This window comes from Aquarana catesbeiana, linkage group LG10 (assembly GCF_042186555.1).
Source record: "Aquarana catesbeiana isolate 2022-GZ linkage group LG10, ASM4218655v1, whole genome shotgun sequence".
Taxonomy (NCBI): domain Eukaryota; kingdom Metazoa; phylum Chordata; class Amphibia; order Anura; family Ranidae; genus Aquarana; species Aquarana catesbeiana.
This window is the reverse complement of record NC_133333.1, coordinates 196,493,704-196,513,309: the sequence shown is the minus strand read 5'-3', so window position 1 is coordinate 196,513,309 and position 19,606 is coordinate 196,493,704. Positions and strand designations below refer to the sequence as shown.

At 41.6% G+C, this 19,606-nt stretch overlaps 1 protein-coding gene across 3 annotated transcripts in view; it reads right to left on the bottom strand.

The window, feature by feature from the left end:
• The window catches only part of TTC12 (tetratricopeptide repeat domain 12), a 355,554-nt gene that overhangs the window by 144,719 nt on the left and 191,229 nt on the right, over nucleotides 1–19,606 (bottom strand). For all 3 annotated transcript variants that reach the window (XM_073603090.1, XM_073603091.1, XM_073603092.1), the window contains one exon: nucleotides 2,657–2,728. In XM_073603090.1, the coding sequence (XP_073459191.1) occupies nucleotides 2,657–2,728 (72 nt within the window). The remainder of the gene's footprint in view (nucleotides 1–2,656; nucleotides 2,729–19,606) is intronic.

Below are 19,606 nucleotides of genomic sequence, written 5' to 3'. Positions count from 1 at the left end.
CTCTGTTATCAAAGCACGGATCTCCCTGTCTGCTTCGTATCCCGGGACATCGGATGATCGCCTCTCGCAGATGACATCCAGCAGAGCAGTGTGCCATTGGTCCATTTATGTTCCAAAGACCCCCTGTAATTAAGGGGTCCACCTGATCTGGTAAGGGCATCCTTTATGATTTTACTCATTACATCTGCTGACAAGTGATTGACCTGGGTGTAATCAGAAGAATTTTTTCATTTCTGACCGTATGGACTTTAATATATATACTTATTATCTTTGAGCATATGGACTTTCAATATTTCTCATGGTTTCTTTTTTTTGAGCTGCACTTAATTGTTTTATGAGGTTGAAAAAAGACACAAGTCCATCAAGTCCAACCTATGTGTGATTATGTGTCAGTATTACATTGTATATCATTGTATGTTGCCTTCATTTAGGTGCTTATCTAATAGTTTCTTGAAACTATCGATGCTCCCCGCTGAGACCACGCCTGTGGAAGGGAATTCTACATCCTTGCCGCTCTTACAGTAAAGAACCCTCTACGTAGTTTAAGGTTAAACCTCTTTTCTTCTAATTTTAATGAGTGGCCACGAGTCTTGTTAAACTCTCTTCTGCGATAAAGTTTTATTTCTATTGTAGAGTCACCAGTACGGTATTTGTATATTGAAATCATATCCCCTCTCAAGCGTCTCTTCTCCAGAGAGAATAAGTTTAGTGCTCGCAACCTTTCCTCATAACTAAGATCCTCCAGACCCTTTATTAGCTTTGTTGCCCTTCTTTGTACTCGCTCCATTTCCAGTACATCCTTCCTAAGGACTGGTGCCCAGAACAGTATACTGTATATATATACCATAATATTATATATACACATACATACACACACACACATAGTATCTCACAAAAGTGAGTACACCCCTCACATTTTTGTAAATATTTTATTTTATCTTTTCATGTGACAACACTAAAGAAATGACACTTTGCTACAATGTAAAGTAGTGAGTGTACAGCTTGTATAACAGTGTAAATTTCTCTGTCCTCTCAAATTAACTCAACACACAGCCATTAATGTCTAAACCGCTGGCAACAAAAGTGAGTACACCCCTAAGTGAAAATGTCCAAATGACCATTTTATTCTCTAGGGTGTTAGAACCCTCAAACATTATATATTTTTTCTAAGTTATTTTCTAGCAAAAAAAAAATTATTTTAACTTGTAAATAACAAGTTTGAAAAATAGGCTCGGTCTTAAAGTGGTTAAGAACTATCTTCAGTGTAGAGAAGAACAAGAAGGCCTGGAATGATTGATTTGAGCCCCACAGAGCCCTGATCTCAACATCATTGAGTCTGCCTGAGATTGCATGAAGAGACTGTAGGATCTGAGGCAGCCTGCATCCACAGAAGATCCGTGATTAGTTCTCCAAGCTGTTTGGAACAACCTACCTGCCAAGTTCCTTCAAAAACTGTGTGCAAGTGTACCTAGAAAAACTGATGCTGTTTGGTGGTCACACCAAATATTAATTTGATTTGAATTTCTCTTCTGTTCATTTACTTTCCATTTTGTTAATTCATTAAAATAAAAACAATTACCATAGCTTACATTTTTTGTCTGACATGTAGACTTTAACCACTTAAAGTGGTTGTAAACCCTTTATAACCACTTTAACCTACAGGTAAGCCTAGATTAAGGCTTACCTGTAGGTGCTTGAAATATCTCCCAGACCTGCACGGTCTAGGAGATATTTGCAAATCACGCTGTGCCGTTTCTAGCTCGGGTCATGCCGTTAAAGGTGGCTCCCACACGCATGCGCGGGAGTGACGTCATGCGTCATCATGCGACTCTGGCCAGTCGCAGAACCGGAGTTCACAGCCCCATAAGGAAGAGGGGTGAAGAATGGACGCCTGCTACTAGCGAGGAAGACGGGGACATCGCGGGCTTCTCCTGCAGGTAAGTGTCACATAATGGGCTACTATGCAATGCATATTATGCTTTATCTTTGAAGGGAAACAAAGAGGAAATAGCCCCAACCCCCCCGAGATATACTGCGGTAGGGCAGCCCTCCTGTGCAAAATCACGTACCTGTACATGATTTTGTGCACAGGGTCTGGGGCGCATGCCGGCGGTCGACCCGCTCCCACTGTGATTGGACACAGCGGGAGCCAATCAGCGGGACCTGCCGATCATTGACAGGAGAGGCAGAACTGCGGTCTGCCTATGTAAACAAGGCGTACTGCTGTTCTGTCAGAGAGGAAGCTGAAGATCTTGTGTTTCTGCTAAGCACGGATCACTGTCTTCCTCCAGTTAAGCCATCTCCCACTCAGTTAGAAAGCACTCCCTATGAGAACATTTAACCCTCCCCTGATGTTAACTCCTTCCCTGCCAGTATCATTAGTACAGTGACAGTGCATTTTTTTTAGCACTGATCACTGTATTAGTGTCACAGGTCCCCAAAAAGTATGTTTATAGCACAAAAAAATGCAGAGGTTATTAAATACCACCAAAAGAAAGCTCTATTTGTGGGAAAAAAGGACATAAATTGTATTTGGGTACAGCGTCGCACGTCAGCACAATTGTCAGTTAAACTAGCGCAGTGCCGTATCACAAAAAATGGCCTGCTCATGAAGGAGGCTTAAGTGTTTAAAGAGCTTGGTTTCAGTAGGACTTACCTCCTCAAATTTTTTAAGTCCAAGAAAGGCTTTTGCCATATGAACATAGGCCTTTAGGCACTTTCCATCACACTGAAATATAAATGTACAAACAGATTTATTTTTAACTTGTCTTATGTAACATATTTATTATGTACAACATAGAACACACTACAAAACCATCACGTCAGCTGAAAAGAGATAGATCAAAATCTGCATGTACTTCTGCTAAAACATGGAATAAGAAAAGAATTGCAGAATATGGATTATAACTTCCATACAGAAGGATCAGCATGCATGAAGCTGTGCAGTTGTATAAGAAAACCCTGCAATACTTTTAATTGTTTTCTCAATGTAAGTGTATGTATTTATTTCTCACAGTGAAAAATAACAATGCTTGGAGAAGGATTATTAACAGAAGACTCTAAAACTGTCCATGGACAGATGACTGTCTCCTAACACAGCCAATGTCTGCATTGGGCAATGTCTGCCCGTATTAAACGATCATGGGGGGTGGGGTAATTCTATGGATTTAAGAACCTTGTCTAATGATCAAGCAATGGGAGGTCTTGACCCCACTCATTTATTCTTACTCCTTCATACTCCTTCCTGCCCTCCCCTCTCATTTAGATATGTATACTCATGAAGCTAAGACCCCTGTCACACTGGGGCGCTTTGCAGGCGCTACAGTGCTAAAAATAGCGCCTGCAAAGCGCCCTGAAAGAGCCGGCGGCACAGTGGTGTAGTGGATAGCTCTTTCACCTAGCAGTAAGAAGGGTCACTGGTTCGAATCCCAACCACGACACTACCTGCCTGGAGTTTGCATGTTCTCCCTGTGCCTGCGTGGGTTACCTCCGGGTACTCTGGTTTCCTCCCACACTGCACATGCTGGCAGGTTAATTGGATTCTGTCTAAATTGTTCCTAGAATGTATGAATGTGAGTAAGGGACCTTAGATTGTAAGCTCCTTGAGGCTAGGGACTCATGTGAATGTACAATGTATATGTGAAAGCACTGCATAAATTGACAGAGCTATATAAGTACCTGAAATAAATAAAATAAATAAATCTCACCCCACATCTTTGCACCACCTATAATTACTTTGCTACCACAGGCACTATTCCTAAAGAATCACTAGAAGCCCTAGTTGTCACACTGCCAAAACCAGGCAAGTCCCCTGACAGTCCTGCTAACTACCACCCAATTTCACTCTTAAATTCAGACACCAAGTTATATGCAAAACTATTAGCACAATGCCTATCCTCGATCATTCCCCAAATAATCCACCCAAACCAAATGGGATTTGTACCAGGGAGACAGGCATCGGACGGTACCCACCGTCTCATCGACCTCATGCAGTGGGTGGAGCATAGTCGAATGCCTTCTCTGTTCCTTTCTTTGGACGCAGAGAAGGGGTTCGACAGGGTCCACTGGACATATATGGAGGTGGTGCTCTGTAAATTCAGATTTGCAGAATAATTTTTAGCTGCCATATTAAGCCTTTACTCCTCTGGACATCAGGCATAGTGTCAGATCCCTTCATAATCACCAACGGCACCATGGTCATGGAACCACTGGCGCAATCCAATCGATTGGCAAAATCAATATCTGGAGTTACAATTGGGGACACAGAACATAAAATTGGGTTATATGCCATTATTACCTTAACCAATCCCAAATTATCCCTCCTAGCTGTCCAATACATTCTTGACTATTTCAGTTCGATCTCCCTATATAAGATCAACCATAGCAAATCCATCATGCTAAACTTATATATTGCGTGGTTTGTGAATCGATGCCTAACAGTGATAACTCCCTTTGCATGGTCCACCAACTCCTCTCTACCCTACCTTGGAATCCATTTGACATAACCAAGCGAAACCTATTAAGAGTAAACTACAATGACCCCGTGGAGAAGTTTCTGTGTCTATCCAAGGAATTGAGCAATTTCCCCTTCCCATGGGCCAGTAGAATTGCTCAATCAAAGATGTTTCTCCTCCCTCATATACTTAATGTGTTTCACACTATTCCCTTACCTTTCCTTCCATCTCAGTTAAGAAAACTACAAGGACTAATCAATGCATTTGTATGGCAACATAAGCGGCCAAGATTGAAAAGATCCATTCTCCTTACCCCTGTTCAGCAAGGGGGCATGGGAGCTCCCAACATTCAAGCATATTACAGAGCAGTACTCTTGGACCAACTCAGAGAGTGGTGGTCAACTAACTCCCCAAAAAGTGGAAACAGATTGAATCCACAGTTCTGAACTCTGACATGAGCATTCTACTTAACGCCATCCATCTTAACTTTAAACCAAAACATCAATTTCTAAGCTCAATAATGACAGCAATACGAGTATGGTCAGCCATCACACAACTTAACAAAGGACTGCCACTTTCTATCCTTTCTTGGCTACCCATGACAGCCATAGAGCTTTTGTCACCGGATCTAAATCTCGCACAGTGGATTAGCAAGGCAATCACTAACCTGGGTCTATTATATTCTACCATGGACCTACATCCATTCTCATACCTGCAGCAGACATACAGAGTTGCCTCGCAATCCTTTTTCTTATATCTCAGGATCCGATCAACACTGTTCAAAATTCAATGAACACAGAAGGACTCTCTCCCTAATGCTATACTGAAATCCTATGATACACCTAAACCGGCAGTCAAAGGAATCTGCTTGGCATATAGTCTGCTCACCACACCACCTGATGATCACTCATCCACTTCAACCAACTACTGGTCCTCTCTTGCGGACAACCCACCTCTGAATAATCTATGGCACCAAGCCCTAACTCTACCTTTGGGCCTGTCTCACTGTATCTCTCACTGGGAAGCCATACAAAAACTACCATAAGTGGTACCTTACTCCAGCCAGGCTCACTGCCATTTATCCTATGACATCACCGAAGTGCTGGAGAGGATGTGATGAGATAGGAACTTTACTCCACATCTGGTGTGACTGCCCCAATATCAAAAAGTTCTAGCAAGAGGTATCTATCCTCATCTCCTCCACATGCCCTGCATCTCCACCCCTAACAGCACTAGATCACCTGTTGGGATTATCAATCCCCACATGGCCTAGACAATCCAAAGTACTGGCAACTCATGTTTTGATAGCTGCCCACTTGGCGTGGGCAAAACAATGGAAATCAGTAAATCCACCTACAATAATGGACACTAAACGAACAAATTTCAAACTGGAGTTCACATTCGCTAAATCCAAACTGACCACCACAGTCTTTTACAAAAATTGGGCTATGTAGATTGATGACCAAAGAAGCAAATCCCTTAATTGACAAGGCTCTAACAAATAGTTCTTTCTCCCTTTTCTTCAGTTTTTCATATACCCAGACAGGTCTACTTAACAACATCTGGTACTGAATCAAACAATTGGTATCTCTCACTAAGCTTCTCAAAATCAGTCTGTCTAGCTCACATTAATGATACTATACTCACTTACAGTATGTTGACACCCAATGTTATGCTAAATATCATTAATAATAATTGTAGTTATGTTCCATACATTCCTAACTTGATGTCCAGTCCCTACTTACAGTTAGTGCCCACTTGGTGTGAGTGGGGTATGAACACTAAGATTTTCTGACGCTACTTTGTATTGTTCTACCTTATACTCTATTTACATGTTATTGAAATATGTAATAAGCAATGTTTCAACTGTTTGCAGAAAAAAATTATTACCGATAACTTTATGTACGTCTACCTTGAAATTTAATGAAATAACTGTAAGTTTAAAAAAAAAAGTGATTTTCCAGATAGGGTTGTTTAGTATATCTAAGATATATAATAAGATTTAAGGGGAAAATGTCTTAGATAAAATATGAAAATGTAGAATGCCATCTTGGCCAATTGGTCTTTTTAGTGTAGACAACTTAAAAAAAAAAAAAATATATATATATATATATATATATATATATATATATATATATATATATATATATATATATATATATATATATATATATATATATATATATTCATATCAACATGTTAAAATTGAGTCATAGATTTTGAAGCAGGAGTATGTGTTCAAAGAAAACTATTCAATGTATTCAACGTCCTGAGGGAGCTTTCTCTTTCTCCAGGCAACAACTAAACTGGCTGATGCCACCCCCCTCCAGTGAGACAGACATTGCCATTGGTTACCCCTGAAGCAATCAAAAAAATACAGACTCAGCAGGTCAAGGATCAAGCTGGGATCCTGAAGTACTAGCTATCTGGAAAAATTCAAGGATCAATATGCCACACTATTTCCAAGGACGAAGTCAAATAAGATCTATAGAACAGGTTACAAGAAGAAATTAAAATGTAGTATTTGTTTATTTAATCCCTTTGGAGTCAAGGTCTGTAGGTCATGGATCCATCTGCATTCCCTCTGAAAAAGGAGGTGGTGGAGGTACAAATAGGGTTTGATTCAAAATATTACTGCTACTATTATTATTTTGTACTGGAAGCTCTTGTGGCATAGTAATGATCACATACTGTATATTCCAAATAATGTAATTACTCATAAAGATGGTAAAAAATCACTAATATTCTGACTCATTACTCATTACTAGGCAATATTTCATATTTACCTTTCTATTATATACACTTGTGCTCAAAAGTTTACATACCCTGGCGAAAATCATTACATTTTGGCATTGATATTGAAAATATGACTCCTCATGCCAAAAAAAACCTTTTAATTAAGGAAAGTGATGATTTGAAGCGATTTAATATGGCCCTGATCAAAAGTTTACATACTCTGGAATGTACCCTTGGTACAGACACGTTGGGGTTGATTTACTAAAGGCAACTAGACTGTGTACTTTGCAAAGTGAAATTGCTCCAGATATTAGTAAATGAGGTAAGGCTTCACTTTCCAAAGAATACCCAATCAAATGCAAGGAAAATAAAAAACAGCATTTTTTGCCTGTACATGTTTGGATAATGAAAGTCAGCAGAGGGTCTGCTCATGTACTAAGCTCTGGAGCAACTGCTCTTGCAGAGTGCAACTGCACTTTGCAAAGTGCACAGTCTATTTGTCTTTAGGAAATCAACCCCACTGTGTGACACGCACAGGTTAAAGTGACTGTAAAGGCCTTTTTTAAAAAAAATAACAAACATGTCATACTTACCTGCAGCTTGTTTTGCACAGAGTGGCCCCCAAACCTGCTCTTCTGGGGTCCCCCGGTGGCTCTTGCGGCTCCTCCCCACATCTGATAACCCCCTTGGTGCCCGCATCATTCTATTTGATTGACAGCAGCGGGAGCCAATGGCTGCACTGCTATCAATCTATCCAATCAAGAGCTGGGAGCCAGTGGAGAGAAAGACATCGCGTCCCTGACGACTGAATGAAGGGGTTCAGGTAAGTAAAATGGGGGGGCTAGGGGGCTGGTGACTGCCAGGTGTTTTTTTGCCTTAATGCATAGGATGCATTAACCACTTCCAGACCGCCGCATGACAATGTATGTCCTTACTTTGAAGGGGGATATCGTTGTTATGGCAGCAGCTAGCTGCCATAACCCCGGTATCCTCTACTTCAGCCGGCAGTCCGGTTTTCGATAAGAGTGGTCTCTGCAGCGGATTCGCCACAAGATCACTTTTATTGGGGGAGGGAGAGGGCCCCCCCTCCCGCCGTGCTCCGGTGCCCTCCACTGTTTACCGGAGCCGTCGGTAGCGGTGGAGGCAATCGGATCTTCACCCTTGCTGGGCATGGAGACAAGTGAGGGGAAGATGGTCACCACCCATCTCCATAACAATGCAGGGCGGAAGCGATGTCAAAACATCACTTCCACTTAAATATGAGCTCTTAAAGAGTTCATATTTAAGAGGTCCTGTCATGCTTTTTTTCTATTACAAGGGATGTTTACATTCCTTGTAATAGGAATGAAAGTGACACATTTTTTTAAAAAACAGTGTAAAAATAATATTATTTTTAATAATAATATAATACTAATATTTTTTAATTAAAAAATGTGTATTTTTTCCAAAAAAAGTGCGCTTGTAAGACCACTGCGCAAATACGGTGTGACAGAAAGTATTGCAATGACTGCCATTTTATTCTCTAGGGTGTTAGAAAAAAAATGTATAATGTTTGGGGTTCTAAGTAATTTTCTAGCAAAAAAATCTGTTTTTAACTTGTAAACACCACATCTCAAAAAGAGGCTCGGTCCTTAAGTGGTTAAGTTGAAAAAACACGAACCTTTACAACCCCTTTAAAATATCAATTAAAGGGTAATTTCCCACAGCTGTGGCTTTTTAAATTGCAATTAGTATATGTTTATAAATAGTCAATAAGTTTGTTAGCTCTCACACAGATGCACTGAGCAGGCTAGATACTGAGCCATGGGTAGCAGAAAAGAACTTCCAAAAGACCTGCATAAAAAGGTAATGGTAATTTATAAAAATGGAAAAGGATATAAAAAAAATCCAAATCTTTGAATATGCCAGTCAGTACTGTTCAATCACTTATTAAGGACAATTTGGGGAACTCTTGATACCAAGTTAAGCTCAGGTAGACCAAAAAAGATTGTAGCCAAAACTGTCAGAATTGTTTGGAATATAAAGAAAATGGTGTGTTGTTTCAAGAAGCACAATACGACAATGCTTGAGCAAAAATGAGCTGTGTGGTCAAGTTGTCAGAATTAAGCCTTTACTGTGCCAATGCCACAAAAAAGGCCTGTTACAATATGCACCTTGACACGCCTCACAGCTTTCAGAACCCTATAATCTGGAGTGATGAGACCAAAATGGAGCTTTCTGGTCACAACCAAAGGCGCTATGTTTGGAGAGGGGTCAATAGCAACAAGAATACCATCCCCACTGTGAAGCATGGTGGTGGTCCACTGATATTTGGGGGGGCTCTAAAGGCACGGGGAGTTTTGTGAAATTTGATAGCAAGATGAATGCAATGTTACCAGAAAATACTGGCAGACAATTTGCATTCTTCTGTACGAAAGCTGAGCATGGGATGCACTTGGACTTTCCAGCATGGCAATGACCCTAAGAATAACTCTAAGTTGACCCTATAGTGGTTACAGCAGAAAAAGGTTAAAGTTCTGGAGTGGCCATCACAGTCACTTGACCTCAATATCAACAAGCCACTCTGGGGAGATCTCACATCTCAAGATGACCAAAGACTTTGCATAACCTAGAGGCATTTTGCCAAGATGAATTGGCAGCTATACCACCTGCAAGAATTCTGGGTCTCACAGACAACTATTACAAAAGACTGCAGGCTGTTATCGATGCTAAAGGGGCAATATAAAGTATTAAGAACTAAGGGTATGCAGACTCAGTAAGCAGGGGTCATTTCATTTGTTTACATGTTGCCATGTTTTGAGCAACTTTTGAGCACTGCTTTATATATATTAGTTTTAGATTAGTTTAAATTATTTTTACACCTGGTCATTGTAAATACAGTAAATACAAAACAATACACTGCAGTTGGCATAGTGGGTCCATCATTATCCATTCATGTCACACTCATGTGACAGGGTGGGAGAGTCACAGTAAATAAAGGAATAAAGGAAATTACTTTTAAAAGCTAAGTTCACATTTTAAAGAAAATAGTCTATGTAGTCAAGGGGTCACAGGAGGTAAGACAAAACTATGAAGCTTTTAAAATTATTGAATAGTATAAATGCAATACCTGTGGGCCATTTGTACCCCCACCCCCCAGATACCTGGCCAGATTTTTTATAGCTTTATTTCCCATCCTGTCCTGTTGCTAAGACACTTGCTACCAGCATCACACTGCTTCTTTGATTGAATCCTCATGCATGTGCACTGTGCTCTCTCCTAGCAACATTTCTAAAGGCTGAAAAATGTATTACCTCCTGCGGACCCTAGACTGCATAGACTCTTTTCTTCAAAAGCCAAACTTAGCCTTTAAAGTGATTTTAAACCTTTATTTATTTATTTTTTCAATAACAAATATGTCATACTTACCTGATTTGTGCAATGGTTTTCAACAGAACAGCCCCGATCTTCCTCTTCTGGGGTCCACTGCCAGTGCTCCTAGCTCCTCAAGCCACTTGCTAAGGAGGGTACTCGTGTGGGCTCACTGCAGAGCCCAGCTGCCTGTGTCCATTTACACAGAAAGTGGGGCTTTGCCCCACCCCCCTCTCCCTCGTGATAGGATTTGATTGACAGCAGCTGGAGCCAATAGCCCCATTGCTGTTAATTTGCCCAGTGAAAAGAGAGAGTGGAGAGAGCCGCTGCTCTCATTCATAGCATTGGATCGAAATCAGGCTCAGGTAGGTGGAAGGGGGGGGGAGAATCCTGGACACAGAAGGGTTTTTTACAATTTTTTCACCACTCAGAGAATGCATTAAGGTAAAAAACCTTAAGGCTGGGTTCACACTATTGCAAATTGGATGTGGTCATCCAATTTGCATGTCAGGAGATTGTGATCGGTTCTCTGTGGAGCTGGTTCACACATCTCCAGAGTGGCTCCGGAGTGAATTGCACAAGAGTCCTGTGTGTCTTCTGGTCCATTTCAGGTCCAAATTCAGCCAAAAATTCAGACTGAAATAGGACCTGGAATGGTGAACGGGGACCCCTGCTGTGACCCGTTCTATACTGCAGTGTGAACCCAGCCTGAAAGGAGAAGTATAGCCAAAGCTCTTATAGCCAAAGCTCTTTTGGCTATACTTCTCCTAGGGATCACAGGAGTGCAGTTCATACTGCATTTTGTGACCGGTTTTCAGCCGGCAGCAAGCTAAAGCCTGCTGTTGACTGATGTCACAGAACCGATGCAGGCTCTGAAAAGATCACAACCATATGGTCGGGATCCGCCCAGAAGCCTGGACCGGCAGCTGGCTCTCAATGAGCCGCTGAAAGACTGAAACAGCCGTTCCTGCCCCCTCCACAGCTCTGCACTCCAGTGAGCTCTGGAGGGGCAGAGCTGACAGCCAGTGACTGACAGTCACCAGCTCTCTGCTCACGGAACACTGAGAACTGAGTGGTCAGCGGTGTTTGATCACTCAGTTTTCAGTTTTAGAGCCAGCGGGAGACAGATGCAGCAACGGCATGATGCTGCATCCACCTAGCTATAAGTATAACTGTGGGTTTTTTTGTTAACCCATACCTCTCTTTTAAGGCTTTAAACTTTTAGGATGGCAATACTTTAGATATTTAGTTTCCACTCTTTCTATTTATACAGTTAAAACATTAGCAAAATATATAACTGCAAAGAGCAAAAGTAGATGGCCATGAGTCAATAAATATCGTATTTTAAATTACATAAGGTTTATCTAAAATTCCAGAGTCTTGAGAGTGTATAAAAAGTATTTAAAAAGGAAATATTGATAGCAGTACCGGTTAAAGTAGTTAAAAAAAAAAATGTTCTCAACATTTACCTAGGTCGTGGGGGACATGCTATTTAATTGTGTGGCACTTCAATTACTTTCTGTAGCTGCTCAAGGTGTGTGCAGAATTCGGAAGAGGGATTTCACCATAAACACTAGCATTTTATGATTCAGGCTCTAGATGTGCTAATCCTTTTATTGGTGGATTTTAGCACCACCGCTGTTCATTTCATTTCTTTTAATACATATATTTTAATGACAGCATATTGACTAAGGAGTAAACACAATCTGATTAATGAAAAATATTAAGCCATATGGTGTGTTATTTTGCTAACATATTCTCTTTAAGAATCTATTCAAAATACTTTTATTCAACAGTACAAAAATAAAACCTATGGCCTAACATCCTTTCCAATTGCTGGCAGAGCAAGTTTCCTGTTATTATCTTTATTAGTCAGAAGACCCCCTGTGCACTTCTCTAAATCTGGGTGCAGTGTGTTACAATGGCTTTCTTTTTGTATTGCTGTGCCAAGCCCCAACAAACTAATTATGTAGCTATGCAATAAAGGACACTAAGGTTCGGCCTTCGATTTAAAGTCTACTAACATAGTACACCTAAAATCAAACTGGCACAATGAAAAGGCCAGTTAGGACTTTTAGTTTTAAAATGCTTAAACTTGATTGGTTAAAGTAAACAAAGCATATCCTCCTATAGTTTGTACTTACCTTAATCCAAAGCACCTTGTACCATTTCTCTCTAACTTCTCATCCCTCTGCTATCTGAATGAGTCACTGATAAGACTATAAGCCAACACAACAGCCTCCTGGGATTTGGCTCCCCCCCCCTCCATCCTTCAGCACAGAGCAGGTGACTGACAGCCTCAGCTGTGTATATTTCTCTATAGCAATGCCTGTATGTGTGTTTGGGGGGGGGGGTCCCCTCACCTCGCTCTGTGCTCTAGCTCTGCAGTGTGTGTGGCATCAGATCCCCGCCTCCTGCCTGCTGGAGTTGAGAAGAATCCTTTGATACACAAGTTTTAGAAGGCTCTACAGGATAAATGGCTGCTGTTAAACAGGTACAACTTGTGTAGGAGGATTTGTTTAATCTCTTTGTATCACCTGGGGATAGTCACTTTACTGGGATATGTAAGGGTTTACAGGGCCGGAAACGTACACGTAATGTGCCTTTCCCGCACCTCGTTTCAGTGTGAATAACTAAAGACTTGAGAGCTGAGTTTTTGGTTTTTTTTTTTAAATATTTGAGAGATTTTCACAGTTAAGAAGAGATGCAAGTGTATAACAGAGCGTCCTAGCCCTGATTCATAATCCTGAACAAAAGAAAAAGGGGGGTAAAAATTTTTTTTTTAATTGTAGGTGAGGAAAGGGGAGCAGGAAGAAGGGACGGGAGAGGTAACAGGGGAGGTATATTTACCCGTAAACAATGATATGGCTTAACATGTCAAAGCATAACAAAATATTGAACATTGGTACCCTCAGGAATGGAAGCAACGTTTGGTGTATCTGAGTGGTGATCCTCAGAGAATAGCATAGTAACAGTAATATTAATATTAGAGGCTGCCTGTCTTAGAGAAAGGACTTGGGGTCATTAGGGAGCTTCATGTAGGTGTGACAGTTCTAGGATGGCAAGGAAATGGAGGGATCAGATAAGTTGGAGACTTTAAGTTTACCTTGGGAGTTGGTGAGGTCTCGTTTAAGGTACCAATCTGCGAAGTGAAATGGATGCATCAGATCCAGCAGTTTCTTTTGGGTGAACATGACCTCCATATACTTATGCCATCTGGCAAAAAAACGTGGAGTAGAGCGAAAGTGCAGTACGATGGCGTCCAGCCTCTCAATGTTAAAGAGCGATAGCATCGCCCGTTTCACAGCCAGGAGGCTGGGTGGCGTTGATTTAATCCAGTAGGACATGATTGTCCTACGAGCCACTAGGAGACAAATATGAGTCCATTGTGTAAAGTTAAACTGTTGTGTTGATGGTGGAGTTTATTGTTTACATCCAAATAGGCACAATAGAGGATTTTTGGGTAGCCGAGCCTTGTTGATTTTAAAGATGTAGTTTAGCACAGAATCCCTGTATGTAGTAATGATTGGGATTCCCAGAGGCGGTGGAGAAGTGTAGGATGTGATAGCGAGCACCAAGGACATTGTGCTTGAGTAGGGTCTATCACATTGATGCGAAACGGGTAGTAAGCCCTGTGGATGATTTTAAATTGGGTTTCACGCCAGGTCTCTGAGATTGTAAGTTTATGAATATAAATGAAAATAGTAGACCACTTCTGGAACGGAGCAAGATGGTATTTATTGGATTGGTGTGTAATAAAGTAGGAGCAAAGACTGGAGATGGAATAATCGTTTCTTTGGAGGACTACATCAATGAAGGATATCAGCCTGAGGACCATAACAAGATCGTAAATAGTATAACATTTGATAATAATGGAAGATGTGCCATGACGGCAAGGAGAATTCTCGTGAGAGGGCTTGGAATGTCTTGAACTCGCCAGGTTTTCCATGATACGGGGAGGTTATTTTGGTGAGGCCACGAGTGTACCACTGGTCAAAGGCTTTATGCATGATGGAAGGGAGGAACATAGGGTTACCTTGAATGGTTAAATGGCAGGATATACTCGAGGGTAGCCCCAGCAGTCTCCACATGTCTCTCTATGCAATGACTGTGTCTTTGATAAGGACACTTGATTTAAGGTGGGGTGGTAGAGCTCTAAGATTTGAATGGAGGGTAGCTGGAAGGGCATGTGGAGAGGCCAGAGCACCCTCAAGCATAATATTAGAGTATCTAGATTTTCCGGACAACCAATCAAGACCTTGTCTAAGCAGGCATGAGAGGTTATAAAAACATATATTGGGCAAGCTTGCACCACCCTCGGACTTAGGGAGACATAATTTTTGTATTGTCTGCATTGTGCATTGTCTGCAAATGACACCATTTTGAAGAGGTGACATCTCCCAAAGAGCCAGAGGGGGACAGTTGCCCAAGCTTCCAACTCCTTCACAATTGTATTAATTAGAGGTGGGTAGTTAAGACCGTATAGAGAGGAAGGTTCTTGGCCTATATGGATACCCAAATAGTTGATGTGCTGTGCCGCTAATCTAAATGGGGATGATAACCTCCATTTAGCAGATGCCCGGGGGTGAAGAGCTAAAACCTCACATTTGTCAAAATGAATTCTAAAGCCAGAGTCGAAAGGCCATAAAATGTTCCTGTAGTTTGTCAAAGTCTGAGAGAGGGTTGGTGGAAAATAGTAATATGTCGTCTGCGAATAGGGCGGATCGGAAGGTTTGGTTGCCCATAGCGATACCACTGACTCCGGCCGGCAAGTTGAGTACACTGGATAGAGGCTCAATTGCCATATTAAAAACTAGGGGGGAGAGGGGACATCCCTGTATTGTTCCCTTTGTCACAGGGATTGGGTCTGAAACAAAATGAGGAGTGATGAGGCTAGCCATGGGGGACGCATACATTTGCTGTAGAAAATGCATAGTCGGGCCCAAAAAAACAAATACGTCCATTACTCTGAATAGCCACGAAAAACTGATGTTATTGAATGCCTTTTCGGCATCGAGTGAAATGATGGCAACATCTTGGTCAGGGTGTGATTTGGCATATTCCTGCGCCATCAGGATCTTACAGATGTTTAAGGTGGCGGATCGTCCCGGGACAAAACCAGATTGGGCTGGGTGGCATAAGGAGGGGAGTAAAGGAGCTAAGTGTGAGAATATTTTAGAGAGAATTTTAATATCCACATTGATCAAAGAGAACAATTCTTTAGATGGGGTGGTTAGTGATATGCCTAGGTATGTCATTGATGATATTTCCCACTTGAATTGAATTCGGGATTGTATTGCTTTTTTTACAGATTGGATACACCCACATTTAAGATGTTTGATTTTGAGTTGTTGACTTTGTAGAAAGAGCAAGCATTGAAATTATCTAATACTTCACAAACTGCTGGCAGGGAAGAATCCAGTTCAGATAAGGTAAGCATGATGTCATCGGCAAAAGGGGTGATTTTGTGGTGTTGGTCCGCAATTTGTATACCTGGGATCGATGTGTTATTACGGATCGTTTGGGCCAAGGGTTCCATCATTAACGTAAAAATTATTGGGGATAGAGGGCACCCCTTTCTTGTACCATTTGAGATGGTAAAGGGCTCAGACAGAATTCCATCAGTAAATATACGGGCTGAGGGTTTAGAATATAAAGCCAATATGGCTGACAGTATACTACCTTAAAAGCCAAATTCAGTAAGGGATTGTTTTAAGTAGCCCCAGTGTATTCTGTTGAATGCTTTTTCGGTGTCTAACGCTACAAAAATTGCTGGGGTATTCTTGAGTTCTGTGTGGTTTAGAAGGTTTATAATTTTGCGTGCAGCATCTGGTGCCTGTCTGCACAGGGTAAAGCCTAGTTGGTCTGGGTGTAAGATGTGGGGCATTATGAGGGTCAATCTTCAGGCCATTATTTTTGCGTAAAGTTTGAGATCGGTATTCAATAATGAAATGGGGCGAAAGTTTTGTGGGGTTACTGGCTCCTTCCCAGGTTTAGGTAGAGTAATGATGTTTGCGGTTAACATCTCTGGTGGGAGGATACGCAGTGTTGAATGTTTGACAGAAGTGGGGAGCTAGTGTTGTGGAAAATTCTTTGTAGTATTCGGCTCAGAAGCCATCCGGGCCTGGGGCCTTGCCATTGGGAAGCGATGCGATAGCCTGTATTATTTCTTTAGTGGTGATCGGAGCATTGAGAGCAGTAAGGTAGCAATTGAAAATTTTAGGTAGATGGAGGTCATCTAGAAATCGTTTAATTATTGCATCTGTTAGCTGTTTCACTGAAGGGTAATTTTTCAGATTGTATAATGCTTCATAGTACTCTTTAAATGCATTGGCAATGTCCCTAGGGTGAAACATTTTGTTTCTCTGGGTGGGGTGTAGAATATATGGGATTTATTGTTTGGACCTGCGTTTTTTTATTAATGCTGCCATTAGTTTGCCTGCTTTGTTGCCATGGGTGTAAAAAATTGGCTTGTATTTTAAGTAGGAGTCTAGCCTGCTTAGCATTAAGTAGGGATCTGAGGTGGCTTCTGGCTTGGAATAGTTTGTTACTGGTTGTCGGATTTGGGTTAGTTTTGGTAAGGGTTTCTAGTGATTTTATGGTGTCAAGTATTTCTGTCAGCTGCTGACTCCTCTGACGTTTTGCCTGAGAGCTTAATTGGATTAGAACCCCTCATGTAGGCCTTTTGAGAGGCCCATACTGTAAATGGGTTGTTAACTGAGTTTGCATTGATGGTAAAAAGTCTCTCCGTTTTTGGATCTGGGTTTTTTTGATGGGAATTGACAGTATGTGGGGATCATTGCGCCAGTTGTTGCAGGATACGTGAGATGGGCACATGGTCCGACCAAGTTATCGTGTGACTCTCTGACTCAAGGACATCCTGAAACAGTTGTTTATCTCTTAGGAATAGGTCAATTCTGGTATAAGTATGATACGGTTTTGAGAAGAGGGTAAAGTCTCTTTCTGTGGAATGCTGGCATCTCCATATATCATGAAGGGCATTTGTATGCAAAAAGGGAAGAAGTGTCAATGTTCAAGGTCTTTTCGGGTTGGGGCCTTTCACATCAATGGAGGGGTCTGGTGCAAGATTGAAGTCCCCACAGAACACTACTTGACCTTGTTTTATTTTCCACACTTTCTTCCACAGTTTCTTCAGAAACGGCAGTTGGCCAGAGTTAAAGGAGTAAAGATTTATCAGGGTATATATGGTATTGGTGATTTCACAGATCAGTATTATGAACCTTCCTTGAGGGTCCATGGTGGTAGTTGGGGATTTTAAGGCCACAGTGTTTTTAACTGCTATCAGCACTCCTTTGGTTTTAGTGGGAGAATTTGCAGTGATTATATGTGGAAAGTCTTTATGCAAAATTTTAGCCGCTTTTGTGTGGCTGAAGTGAGTCTTTTGGAGATATAGGATATCACACTAAAGGTTGCGTGTTTCGGCCCAAAGGGAGTATCTTTTCCCTGGGTGGTTCAGGCTTTTAACATTCAATGATGATATTTTGAAAGGTATGCTTTATGCGTGGAAAATTCTGTCACAGGGAGTAGGGTCTCAGAAGGGTTTTTTTTTTTTCCTTACCAGTTGAATTGGGGATCCAATCAGGGAGAACTAGGTATATAATTGCGTCTTTTCGTGAGTTTAACTTACTGTTTAGTCACTCTAGGCTGTAAGAGCTGGAAAGAGGCCAGAGATCAGGAGCGTTCTGACTGTCTTTGTGGTGGTTTAAGTTTAAGAGAACAGAAAAAAAAAAAAAAATATGTAAAGGAGAGCCAGTGGCTCTGTACTGAACGTTATGAAAAGAGCAGAACTCTGCTTGAGCGGTTGATACCGCGTCAAATAGTGGGACTTAGTAACAAGTGAACTAATCTCGGATCGACAATCTGGGGCTAGGTATGTGGCTTAGTGTGGCTGTAGTGGTTCAGGTAGTCATGTCATCTGGAGGTTCTAGGTCTTCCCAGTTGTTGCGATTAAGATGTTGGCGATCTGGGCGTTGTTCCAAGGGTTCCAGGATGTTCTATTGTCTGAGGAGTGACAGGCCTTCATCCAGTGATCTAATTGTGAATGAATTGTTGCTTTTCATGACTATCAGTTTCACTGGGTGACCCCATTTGTAGGGGATCTGGTGGTTGCGAAGAGGATTAGTGATAGTCGCAAGGTTTCTTCGTTGTTGCATTGTGTATTTTGAAAGATCATCAAAGAAGGAAATATTTGAGTATTGTTGAGGGTATTCTGCAGTATTTCTCACAGCTTTCACAAATTTCTTTTTTATATGGAAGAAAAGAATGCGGGCTATAGTGTCCCGTGGTGTGGTTTCAGGTAAACGTGACGGTTTTGCCACGCGGTGAATGTGGTCTATGATCACCTCTCCCGACGGAGTGTTAGGCATGAATGATAGTAACAGTTGTGTGCAGTAATCTCTTAGGTCAGATTGCTGAATGGCTTCTGACATGTCTGATTTTGACATTGTTCCTTCTGGAACGATCCTCTAAATCTGCTATTTTTGCTTTTATCCAGTCTATGTCTTTTGCCTCTTCTCCCTGGGCATCAACCATTTCATTAAAGGAGGATGTGATTTTCCCCATCTTAGTTTCTATATTGGTCACTCTATTCCCCATATAGGATATTTCAGAATTAAATTGCTGCATCATATTTGCTATCTCAGAGTGAATGGAACTCTGCACAGTCAACAGCATGTCTCAGTGTGGTATCCAGCACTGGTTGATTCATTGTGGGGAATGCTGCTATGGTGCTGTGTAGTGCTGTGCTCACAGGAGGGGGCTGCAGGGGGAGGTTTACTTCATTGCTAAGATCTTCTGCCTGTGACAACTTCAGCTTTGACTTAGCTGGGCTTGTGGATGGTGTAGAAGTGGCTGAGCTGCTCTCCCCCTTTGTGATGTGCCTGCTGCAGTGTGATTATACTGCACCCTTTTCGTGGATACTGACAGGCCACCTCGTGAGGGAGCCGCGGGTCCGCCGATGCCACCTTGGAAGGATGACTTTACCGGCGGCGGGTAGAATTCCATCAGTTTGCGGGGGGTATAGTGGTCTTTACTTCGTTCGGACA